The sequence below is a fragment of the Pogona vitticeps genome, chromosome 3 (genome assembly GCF_051106095.1).
Source record: "Pogona vitticeps strain Pit_001003342236 chromosome 3, PviZW2.1, whole genome shotgun sequence".
Classification (NCBI taxonomy): Eukaryota; Metazoa; Chordata; class Lepidosauria; order Squamata; family Agamidae; genus Pogona; species Pogona vitticeps.
This window is the reverse complement of record NC_135785.1, coordinates 241,338,545-241,350,762: the sequence shown is the minus strand read 5'-3', so window position 1 is coordinate 241,350,762 and position 12,218 is coordinate 241,338,545. Positions and strand designations below refer to the sequence as shown.

The following is a 12,218-nucleotide window of genomic DNA, read 5'->3' as shown; positions in this document are numbered from 1 at the left end:
TCTTGACTTACAAACTTAATCCATATTGGAAGGCAGTTCTCAGGTCGAAAAGTTCATAAGTCGAATCTTCATTTCCCATAGGAATGCATTGAAAACCATTTAATCCGTATCTGCTCTTTTCGTCCATAGAAACTAATGGGAAGCTGCTATTCTGCCTTCTGCCACTAGAGGGGGATAATTTTTTCGTTTTTTCCTTTTAACCTAAGATGACTTAGCTTTTAAAAAAAAGGGAAAAAAAGAGTTCGTAACTCGAATCTAAGTTCGTATGTCGAGTCCATATATTCCTATGAGAGCGGTTCGTAAGTCGAAACGTTCGTATGTCGAGCCGTTCGTAAGTTGAGACCCCACTGTACTGGCTAATACCTGTAACCCCACAAGTGTTTCTAAGTCTCTTCATGGTAGAACCAAGAAAGGTGAATGGAGTTCTCCTGAACTCTCCTGTGTTTGCCTGCCTCCTCTCTAATTCTAGCTCCTGGCAAATACAATATAATTAAACAAGATGGATTATTGGATCTCATCTCTGAGGTAAGTGTGTAATTGCAGCCTTTTCAGATTAGGCCAATAATTTCCTTTGTTTCTGTCCAAGCTGCTACAGGCCTTCATTGTTCCGATGATAAGCATACCAGCTATCTATCCACCCACCTGCCCTCAAATAATACAAAACAGTCTGACTTTCCTCAGCCACCCAGCCTCAGAGGAACAACCCATCATTTCTCTATATTAAAATCAATTATTCAGTCTGCCTTTTGTCTTCCATTTTCACAGCTTACAATAGAATCCACCCACCCAGTTCTATAGCAACAAAAGAGGCCATCTTATCACCTGAGCTGTTCCAGTTGCTGTTGTTCTCTCCTTGACATGCAGTGTCAGCAGCTCTGCTATATTTATTCCTCTGCTCAATGCCAATCGAAAATGTCAAAAACATGACCTCAGGTCTGAGGTAAATGCCTGTCACATATACTGATGGATAGGGGATAGATGGCAAAGAACCCCAAATTTCCTGTTATGTTAGGTGGAAATAACTTTTGCAGGGGGAGTGTACTAGTCTTTTTAAAACATAAATAAGAACCTGAGAAACGTAAGGTAATATTGAAATAGTGCAACAAGAGGATTCATAGGGAGGGCTTTGTTTTGCATTGCCTAGTTTACTGAGCAAGGACAAACTTCCTGAGGGTTTACAGTAGAGAGGGCCCAAATTGCTTTGTGTTGGGTTGCTGCAAGTTATCAGCATTCCCTTCTTCAACCCCACCCCATCCCACCCCCAGCCAGCTCCCCCACTCACCAGCTGGTGCATGCTGCTTATCTCTTTTTCACATGACAGTCCGGTCACACCAGGAGCACGTTCTTCCCTCCTCCAGCAGCTGGCCACTCAAAGGCAGCACTGCAGGAATCCCTGCCCTGTCTCCTTGTTTGAGTGACCGGCTGCCAGAGGAGGCAGAGGAGAGAAGCACACACTGCTGCTGTAACTGGACAGTCATGTGAAGAGGAGATGTACAGCATATGTCAGCTGTGCAGCACGTGTCAGGGAAAGCTGGCTGGGTGGAGGGGAAAGGGAATGCACAATTACTCAGAACTTGGCACGAAGCAATTTTTGCCCATCTCTAATCCACATCCTGTCATGGCCAATGTTTATTATGAATTTAAATTCATAAAGGTGTTTATTATGAATTTAAATAGAAAATATATTAACAAACTATGGCAGAGCTATTTGTGGGCTTACATGATCATTTTCAATGTTCTGTAGCAGTCTTGGATCATCAAATTCACAAGATTCGCTGGTAGAAGGAGGAAGCTGGCTAAGAGTAAAATACAAGCAAAAAAGGAGAGGTATTATCAATTACCTTAATATAAGAACATAGGAATCTGCCTTCTACTGGATCAAGACCATGGGTCCATCTAGCTTGGCATTGCAAGATTAACTATCAGCATCTCTCTAGGTTTTCAAGCAGAAGACTTTTCTAATAGTACTTCAAAATACCAGAGATTGAACTTGGAAGCTTATATGCCCATAGCATGTGCTCTATCACTAAGCTATGATCTCCTGTCCTAATGCAATATATAATGCATAATTCCATTCATTAAATGCAGAATATATATAACATTCCACATGTATATATCAAGTGTCTTAATCAAACATTATGACCCATCTTTTATTAGGAGCACAACTCTGAAGAAAGCAAAAGGATGTAGCCCCAAACATTTAAGGGCATTCCCAAGGGTGGTGCCTCATCCTTGTCCCAGTGCAGCTCTTCCCACTGCTCCCTCTGTTTTTGAAATCACACTTCCTTTCAACTTCAGAATGGGTATCTAAATAACTGATTCCCAGCAATCTGAATTAAATCAGCAAGGATAACAATCCCAATTGTTAAAAAACAGCAGTTTCAAAATGACTTTGATTATATACTACTGAGTGAAAATTTGGGACAATCAAGAATAAATTTACGTGAGGTAGTGCATATTTGTCCCCAGAGCTCCCCTTCCTACCTACATCCTTGCCTGCCCAATGGATGGTCAACTGTGCCTCTACTAAGTGTGCAACGTTAACTCTTTGCAATTCAATTATCTCATAAGAAAGATTACCTTCTGGACTGTTTCAAACTATCAGCACTCCCAGCTGATATTTACTCACCTGAACTCTTCAGATGAACATTCTCTTGCCAGTTCTGGAAAATGACTAAAAAAGAGAGAAGGAATATGCACAACTTCTGCACTGACTTGTTTAATACCAGAAAAAAACACATTTAAAAGCTGCAAGCCTATAGACAGACCCAAAGTAAACCCCCCCAACATCTTTATTAAAGCAAAAGTGATGTAAAATTTTAATTAACCACTTAGGCCTAAATCTGATTAGTACCAATGAAAGTAGACATACTGAATCAATGGGAACTTGGTAAATCAACCTGTGTAAATTCCATTGATTCTGTGGGATAACTTTAGTTGGGACTGTCAACGGGATGAATGACTTTATTTCTACCACACATTGATGGAATTATCCAGGCACTTGATTGAGGCTAATTGAGATAATTTTCTTTCCTATTGTCAATAACAGCTTTATTATCCTGAGTCCGCTATGAGTTGTTATGCTCCACCAGGCTGCTTCTGACTTAAGGCAATCCTAACAGGTTTTCAAGGAATGAGAGAAGTTCTAGGAATGCTACCATTGCTACTCCCATTATGTTTCTATGTCCAAGCAGAAATTTGAAGTCAGATGTGCTTAATCCTAGGCCCAACACTCTATCCACTGCACCACACTGACTGGCATGATAAAAGCAGGAGATGCCATTTAAAGGACACAAAGGAGAGGATCACATTCTCAAACTCAATAAAAATAAACACCTAAATAAAAGGGCATGATACAAAGGGGCCAATAAATTGATATGGTAAAGAGACTTGGAAATAAGAGTGAAGAAACTCTAAGCTAAGGCCAAAGAACCTGCCTCTATGCTCTTCTCCCTGCCCCCATTCCACAGCATTGTGCATTACAACACAGTTATCCAGATTCTGCTCTCGGGGAAATGACAGTTAAGGATGTGCCTTTCGTTTCTTTTTCTTTTCTTTGGTGGGAAACTCCAACTTCCAGAATTCGTCAACCCACAGACCCACACCTAGAGACATTTACACTTCATTCACGTGAACCAGTGTCCACCTCAAAGATTCTGAGCCCTTCATTTCCTCTTAGTAATGTACAAAAAAGAAAGCTGGGACAGTGTTTCCTAGGAGCAGTCGTTCTGTGGGAGGTGCCATCTATAGAGGCTCAAAGACAGCAGGACTACAACTCCCAGGAAGCACCATGAGAGATGATAGCTTCTTTTTTCATATATTAGCAACAGGAAGTGAACACCTCAGAATGCTATGCAATCTCTGAGGCAGGTCCTGGTCCAGGTGAGTGAAATACAGGTGTCTCATTCTACAGGTATGGGTTTGTGGTCTGGAACTCCCAGAATTCTGCCTAGGGAGTTCTGGGGGTTGGATTCCCTCCGAAAATGAATAACAACTACACTGTGGGGACTGTAGTCCAGCACTGTTTGAAGGGAAACCAGCAACCCACCCTAGCCATAAATGAGGTCTTCCTTTTCAGTAGGGACTTCCATAAAACTCGAAGGCAGTTTCTCTTTTCTGCAATCAATCAAGGCCTAAGGCAGTGAAATTAGATACTCTCTGTCAGAACCTCAACTCTAGTCACCATATCTTTTTGTCACGAAACCTGAAACAGGCTGCACTTGCAAACATATGTTCTTGTTGAGTTCTTGCATGAATAATCAATACACAAGCAACAATATATGTTTATATTATGCTCACATGCTTTATAGGCTCACGTGTTTACATATGCTGAATCTCCCCTCCCCTCCCTTCTCTTCATTAACTATTTAAATTCCATAAAGAAAACTAAAGAATCTGTCATTCAAAGAAAATGGATAGATTAACCAACTATAGAATTTACAAAAGCTGTACATACCCATAGGTTACTCCAGCAATGCTGCATTTCTTAAAGTTCATAATATTGCATGTTAAGGTGCCTGTTTTATCAGAAAACAGATATTTTACCTAGAAGAGAAATGATGTACACTGAAGTAGGATACTGACTAAGACTGTAAGGGTACTAAACAAGATGGCTGATATTTTACTGGTCCTACACCAGCTGAGGCTGCACTGAATCAAAACTCCTTCCAGCCTTGAAAAGTTGGAAATTACTTAGAACTACCTTGACTGTGTCCTAATTTTGTGCCAGCACAAAGGCTATGAGTGTGAGTTGGGGGGGCAGGGGGTTAGATCTGGCATAACACAGCTCCAGTCTTCCCCTTCTCCACATCTTCTTTTGGATCTTCTGCTAGCTGACCTCAGCTAATACAGCAGTTCCATTGGCAGTTCTAGTTTTATAAGCAGATCTGTAATAGGCAGCCAAAGATGTTGTGCTGGCACAATGGCAGTAATGCCCACACAAGAAGCTTTTGCCCATTCCAAACCCATATGCACCTGGCATATATTTGAGACTGGATTGCACTGTACAACAAAAAGGATTAATAATTGCATAATATATTTTTTGGAAAGCAGACACAAACATTTAGTTATTTGTTGTGTTGGGTAGGGCTAATTCTGACATATAGGGCTGCAGTCCTCCATGGCTAAATATGAGTGGAGAAGTTGTAGAAACACTAAAAGACATTTTGGGGAAAACCTTAAAGTTTAACATTTTAAGAAATTAAGTCTAGTTCTTCAGCCAAATTAAATGTGTGGGCTTATGTCTTTGTTCAAAGTTCATTTCAAATCCCATGGAGGAAGAGGCTATGGTCCAAAGAATTAAAATCCATCTCAAAAATCCACAAAAAGGCAATTATTAATTTTGAAAATGCACATGTATTAAAGTTCTTCAGGATTCTTTATTAGGCAAATAAAATAACTCTTTATTTGTTTTGATGAAAAAACAAAATAGGAATGGCGAAAAAGGTATGGAAGACCAATAATTAAATTAGACAAGTTCCCCATGACTTAATACAGCCATATTTTTTGAATTTTCAAGCCTTCTCTCATCCTCCACAATTCTTCACTATCTTGAACAGTTCTAGAGAACTTTAAAGGCTGCATATTTTGGGAATTTATACTTGATTCCCCCCCCCTCTCTTTGTGTGTGTGTGTGTGTGTGTGTGTGTGTGTGTGTGTGTGTGTGTGTGTGTGTGTGTGTGTGTGTGTGTGTTCTGCGCTGTCAAATCTGAACTGACTTATAGCGACCTTAATATTTAAGGAGTGGTTTTAACCAGTTCTGCTCCCCCAGTGAGTTTCCATTGCCAAGTGGATATTTGAACTCTGTTTTCCAGTGTCCTAGGCCATCACTCTATACACTACAACACACTGGGAGCTGATCCTAATAAAGGTATAATCCATTTGTACAGTTTGGTTTATCTTAAATATATTTATTGCTAGTTCATGGAGCACATTTAAAATGTCCTGCAATAAAATGTTGTTTGGAAGCAGAGTAAATATCAGAATAGTTTTATAAGAATCATTCTGCGAACACCCTTGATTTTTTAAAATTTCTTTCACTATTAGAGCATAATGATCATTAGCCTCTTGTATTTTCTGTCTAAGGAATGGAAGTTGTGGAAGCAGACTCTGCTGTTTGGCAAGGTATCAGTTGTGTAACCAGTCACACTACCAACACCTCACTAACAAGCCATGGCTACTTCTACTTCCACAATTTCTATTCCACACGTGGAAGATCCAACAGGATATGGCCGCTGAGATCAAAAGCAAGATTAACATCTGATATAAGGATTTTTAAATATGGAACAACACAAAAGAGTCATTTTCATAAGAACACAGTAATAGAAAATGATTACCAAATGTGTAAAGTGAAACTGGATAGGCAGTTTTTCAAAAAAGGAAAATGTTCTGATGAAATTTAAAGCTGTGCTTTTATACTAGTTTTACAGTCTTTAAAATTCCAACCATATTTTACTTACATTTACTTATGCTTTAACTAATAAAGATCTGCTTATTAGTCAATAGTAATCTCCAAAAATAAAGTTACAGTAAGACTGTTGACATTCAAGATATGTTATGTATCTGGAGAGCCACAGTTCCCAATGCGACTTTTAAAGCGTTGCTCCTCTTTAAAGAGGAAGCATGAATTTCAGTTTATCACTGTGATCAATTTTGATTTCAAGAACACCTCAAGCTGCTTCACAAAAGTGCAAATACAGGAGTGGAGAAAGTTATGCAACTGTGATACAACATAGCATCCCATTCTTACCTGGCCTAGCTCCTCATTAAGATTTGAAGTTCTGGCCATTGCAGGTGTATCTGTTTCAGTATAATACATATCTATATCCTGGAAGCAAGCAGAAGGGATCATGTTTAATCTAATTCTACTTCTATCGGGGACTCCATGCTATATTATATGTTTAATTTAATTGTCAAGTTTTAAACAAATATTTGTACACAGTTCTGGTCTGTTTTCTTTACAGTTTTTGTTTTGTTCAGCATTTTATTTTTGTCTTATACTTGCCTGACATTTTACCTCCCCCCCCCCCAAACAAAGGAATACTGTGTACATATATATAGGCAGATATTTCGTTCTAGCTTCTTTCCAAATTATTCAGAGAGAATGCTGCTGACAGCAACCAGCAGCCTACTGGTTGCTCTCTACTGAACTTCAAAGACTTGTTGAAGAACAATAAAAAGAGGACAGAGATAGGCAGACAGATTAGACAGTGAGTGTGTTTGCCTGCACGGACACACCAGTCCTGTTTTCAAGAAATGTCACTAGAAAGCAATGGCAGGATAAGTTTAGTTGGGTAAACTTTCTACTGGTCTTATTCTGTCATCTTACCCATTGTGGCATCAACAGTGGAAAAAGACATGCTACTACAACTTCCCATTACCATGCTGAAGCCCAGGAAAATTACTTTTTGGAGACTACAATTCTCAGAACCGCCAAGCCAGCATGATGCATCTTGGTGGCTATAATCTAAAGATATAACTTCTCCAAGCTTGTGTGAGTGGGTGAGAGATGGAGAGTTCATATTTCCATGCTTAATCTTACTTAAATAAAATGCTGCCCTTCATTCTAGGTGCTAGGCACATACATACCCAGTTTATAAAAAGAGCCTGAGTAAACTTCACGACTTCCAGAGTCACCAACAGACTAATGGGAATGAGGTTGTTGTACAAGATGATGAACGTGAGTAGATTGTATCCAAAGTTGATAGAGAGTGCTTCTGTAGATGCATAAGGCGGACAACAGGGAAGAGAGTCACCACAGTGGAAACGACATTGAGATAGGTGGCTGTACAGTTGTATATCACACAAACTCCTTTAAGCTCAGAAAAGTTTCTTTTTTGACCATAAACCCCAGAATCCCACCTCCAGCATGCTGACTGGTTGGGTACTACGAGAATCAAATAGTTGGGCTAGAAAGATCTTGGGTCTGATCTAGCAGGCTTTTCTTATGAACTGGAAGAGAGATCTGGTCAGAAATGAACGGGTTAAACACCCTCTACCTGTGACTGGTTCTGCCCAGCAGACACTGTGCCTACATTATTGTTACAAACCATAGAGGAGGACAGGAGCTCACGTGCTCCATCCACAAACCACCTCCCTTTGTTCTCCTTGTCATCACACCTTTCACCGCTGCCATTTTAAGCATTTCCCATCTACTTAGGCAATGTTCAGTCCTGTTTTTCTCTCTCCCCCCCCCCCACTGCTTGTTTTCTTTTTGCACTGTTTCAATTCTACTTTTTTAAAAGTGAAACAAAATTATTTTCATAATCCTTGTCCATGTATTCACCTACACCTCAGAGATGGGTGTGGGCATGTCTAAAAGCAGGGGCGGAGTGGAGGGTAGTGGAATCTTTTGCCCTTTTGATATTTTGGCCTACTGCTCCATAGCTTGATTTTTGGGAGGCGGGGTAGCTGATAAGGGTTGTGGACAACAACATCAGGAGGGTTCAATTATCCCTGGTTTGATACAACAATGGGCCTTCCAACAATCCTGCCTCCATCACTGAAAGTCTTTCTTCTATACATCCACTTATTTAAAACTGGATTTTTGCTTGTTTCTCCTGAGCCATAACTGGTTGACTTTTTTTTTTAATTCCCAGTGTCTGCTATCTCTGTGGCCTCTTGCAAGCAGGTTACAACTGAATCTGATACGGGAAGCACAAAAGGAAATCAGACAAATTCCTGTCCTCATTGCCTGCTTAACACTGCAATATGATACCTATAAGTAGCTGAGACAATAACAAGAGGTGCTTTTGCTTGGCACACACAAGAAACTGCTTCTCTGAGGCGGAAATACCATGAGAAATTAATGGTGCACGGGAAGTTGTGCAGGTATAGTATGTGGGGGTGAGAGAGAAACAGGACTGACTGCCGAAGAATTGATGCTTTTGAATTGGGGTGTTGGAGGAGGCTCTTGAGAGTCCCCTGGACTGCAAGGAGATAAAACCTATCCATTTTGAAGGAAATCAACCCTGAGTGCTCACTTCAGAAGGACAGATTCTGAAGCTGAGGCTCCAATACTTTGGCCATCTCATGAGAAGAAAAGACTCCCTGGAAAAGACCCTGATGTTGGGAAAGTGTGAAGGCAAGAGGAGTAGAGGACGACAGAGGATGAGATGGTTGGACAGTATCATCAAAGTGACCAATATGAATTTAACCCAACTCTGGGAGGTAGTGGAAGACAGGAGGGCCTGGTGTGCTCTGGTCCATGGGGTCATGAAGAGTCGGACACGACTAAACGTACATAGTATGTGGGACCTTAGAACAGCCTTTCCAGCCTGATACCTTGGCATTCTTGGGACCACAACCCTCAACAGCATCAGTCAGCACAGTGAATGGCTAGGGATGATGTTCATTATAGTCCCTAAACCTCTGGAGGCACTATGTTGGGGAAGGTTGCCATGGAATAAATGCACATGAATTTATACATCTCAGTTCTGCTCACCATTTGAGCCAAAGTACCAAATGTCTTCTCCATGTGTTCTGTTCCACAGTAAGGCACCCACAGAACTTACTAACGCCATGACAAGGAGGATGCAAAACAAAATGAGAATCTGCATATTTGTCACTTTTTCTACGTTTGATCTCTTCAAGGGAGCTTTGGTTGAATTCTGAAAAACATCCAGAGAGAAACAATAAAGAATGGAGTCTAAATACAAGTTCCAAAGAGATGGTTCAGTCAGGACAGGGCTGGGCCTAATGACAGAGCTTCTGTGGCCAAAGAATCCCCCAGTGACTATTCACTTGCAGGGATGTCTACCAACCCAAATGTTGGCATCATAGCATTCTCCAAATACCAAAAGGAGGTGTTATGGGAACAGATGATCAAATGGGATTAAATTGTGGAACTTGAGAATTAAAGAGAACAGAATTGTAAGGTTGGAAGGGACACTAAGAATCATCAAGACCAATCCCAAATTTGGCGAAGAGAAGAGTCCTCCCAAAGACAGAAGAGCTGGGTTCATAAGCACTTATAGTCCTTCAGTATTACTATGATAAATTTACCTCCCTGCTGTGAACATTTTGAACTGACTACCTCACCAATCCTAAAGGCACAGCTGCAGTAGTCCTGGTTGAAAAGTTGTCAACACTGCTTAAGTGATCACAAAAATGATGGGAAAGAAATGCCAGATTTTACAAGAGAAACAATGATGAGCTTTATTTTGGATTAGAAGTTATTTACCTGCATAAGTTTTGTATCATGTCCCGTGTAGACAACTATTCCTAAAACCCACTGAGTATTCCTTATCTGTGCACCTCTGAGTAAGATCTGATCAGGCCCAATGGGAACCGGACTGAAGAGAAGAAAGAAGTTAGAAAGTTAAAAATGTAACCTCAGATATACTTTCAACACTTGAAATGAGAAGAACAAAATTAGTAAAGGAACTGCTCTATTTCCCCACTGAATTCATTATTTGATATAGAACCACCCAATGAACATCCATGTATATGTGGCTTTATCACAGGGATGAAAAAATATGCAGCCTTTGCATAACACACAACGTGGACTGCATATAGTTATCTGATCATTTCAAGTCAAAATGTCTTTTTTTAGACACTAAAATGACATAGTGGCAAGGCAGCAAATTAGTGACATGGCAGTAACAGTAGAGGGGAAGACCCTCTTACTGGTTTCAGGCAAGCAATGTATTCCCCTGCTCTTCAATGTGTTCCACTCTCCAGTGTCTTCTGGTTAACAAACAAGGAAGCAAAAAAAAAGCAAGTCAATTATTGGTGTGTTTAAAAAGTAGGGTTAAATTCTACGTAGTGATATGTGCATGCTTAGCTTTAGCTGGATCTTGCCTCCTCTTTTTAACGTAAAGTACCACAACTGGGTGGTGAGTCAATTTTTCTTGTGTATGCACTGCCACACTCATGGAGGGCAGTCAAGAGAGACCTGGTATTCCACACTTGCTTTTGCTTAACAAATAGGAACCCACTTACTTTTTGATTTATTCACTGATTGATTGATTGACCCAACTAATTTATTAGTTTTATTCGTATTCTGACCTCAAAACCAGAAACACAAAACTTTTACAAATAATAAAATAAAGACCAAAAACATAACATAAAAAAAAATGAATGAAAATTCAACAAGAAAAGGCACAGCCTGCAGTTGGACCCCTTGCATACTATTTTTTATCAGGTGACTACCTCTGGCCATCTAGGCGTAAGTTTCCAGTGAAGTCATATAGGTGCCGGTTGGGTCCTTCACATTCTATCTTCCCAGACATTTTCATCAAGTCATCTCTTGAGTGGAGACTAGCAGTCTGCGTCAGTCCCTGCGAGGATTAAAGCCACAGGCAGGGTCATCAGAGAAGCCATTTATTATACTTCCATGGATTACAGCATGTCTGTACAATGAATATATTTAGTCACTTGAAGCATACTGAGCCAAACTACTCAAATTCTACTCTTGCTGCAAACTCTGTAGCACTGTTCCTACTGGCCATATGACAGGTGAAACAGGAAGCCTCCAGGTTGTCTGGATTACAGGTATGCCACAACTTGAAGAAGCAATAAAGATTTTTCTCTTGTTTAAGAAAGAAAGATGTGGGAGGGAAACATCAACTCCTCTTTGGCTTCATTTTAAGCATCTCTTCCCCAATAAGAATTAACAAATGTCTGATAAGCCCTTCAAATGTTGCTGAAAGCACCCACTCACACAAGCAGACCACTAAAATATGGCACATATTTTTCCCTTTCCTTTTGCTTCCAAAAAAGATACTCTGTCTTTCTAGGCTGCAAGGCTCTATGGCTTGTGAGGGCACTCTGGTTCCTTCTTGCATAATGGAAAGCTGCCACACGTCACCTGTCATGTCATAGGCATCCTTCAGTCTCGAGAGACTATGGTATCGTGCTCTGCATGGAGGACTTGGAACAGCGTCTAGTGTGGCTGAGAAGGCCAATTCGAGAATGACAATCCCTTCCACACTGAGGACAAATACAATCTGTGCCCCGTCTAGCTCCCTGATTTTGCTGCTTTCATGACTGCCTCTTTGCCTCAGCAGCAACTTCAACAGTGGTAATGCAACCGTCAGTGTGTGGGAGATTCAGTATGTTTATTATTATTATTATTATTATTATTATTATTATTATTATTATTATTATTATTATTAGTATTAGTATTAGTATTAGTATTAGTAGTAGTAGTAGTAGTAGTAGTAGTAGTAGTAGTAGTAGTAGTAGTAGTAGTAGTAGTAGTAGTAGTAGTAGTAGTA

General features: G+C 40.2%; 1 protein-coding gene across 6 annotated transcripts in view; it reads right to left on the bottom strand.

Moving 5' to 3' along the window:
• Positions 1-12,218, bottom strand: part of ATP8A2 (ATPase phospholipid transporting 8A2) — a 417,881-nt gene that overhangs the window by 318,085 nt on the left and 87,578 nt on the right. For all 6 annotated transcript variants that reach the window (XM_020788593.3, XM_072993721.2, XM_072993722.2 and 3 more), the window contains 8 exons: positions 11,152-11,279; positions 10,181-10,292; positions 9,443-9,608; positions 7,588-7,715; positions 6,749-6,826; positions 4,457-4,545; positions 2,630-2,674; positions 1,721-1,796 (listed from right to left, as the gene is read on the bottom strand). In XM_020788593.3, the coding sequence (XP_020644252.1) occupies positions 1,721-1,796; positions 2,630-2,674; positions 4,457-4,545; positions 6,749-6,826; positions 7,588-7,715; positions 9,443-9,608; positions 10,181-10,292; positions 11,152-11,279 (822 nt within the window). The remainder of the gene's footprint in view (positions 1-1,720; positions 1,797-2,629; positions 2,675-4,456; positions 4,546-6,748; positions 6,827-7,587; positions 7,716-9,442; positions 9,609-10,180; positions 10,293-11,151; positions 11,280-12,218) is intronic.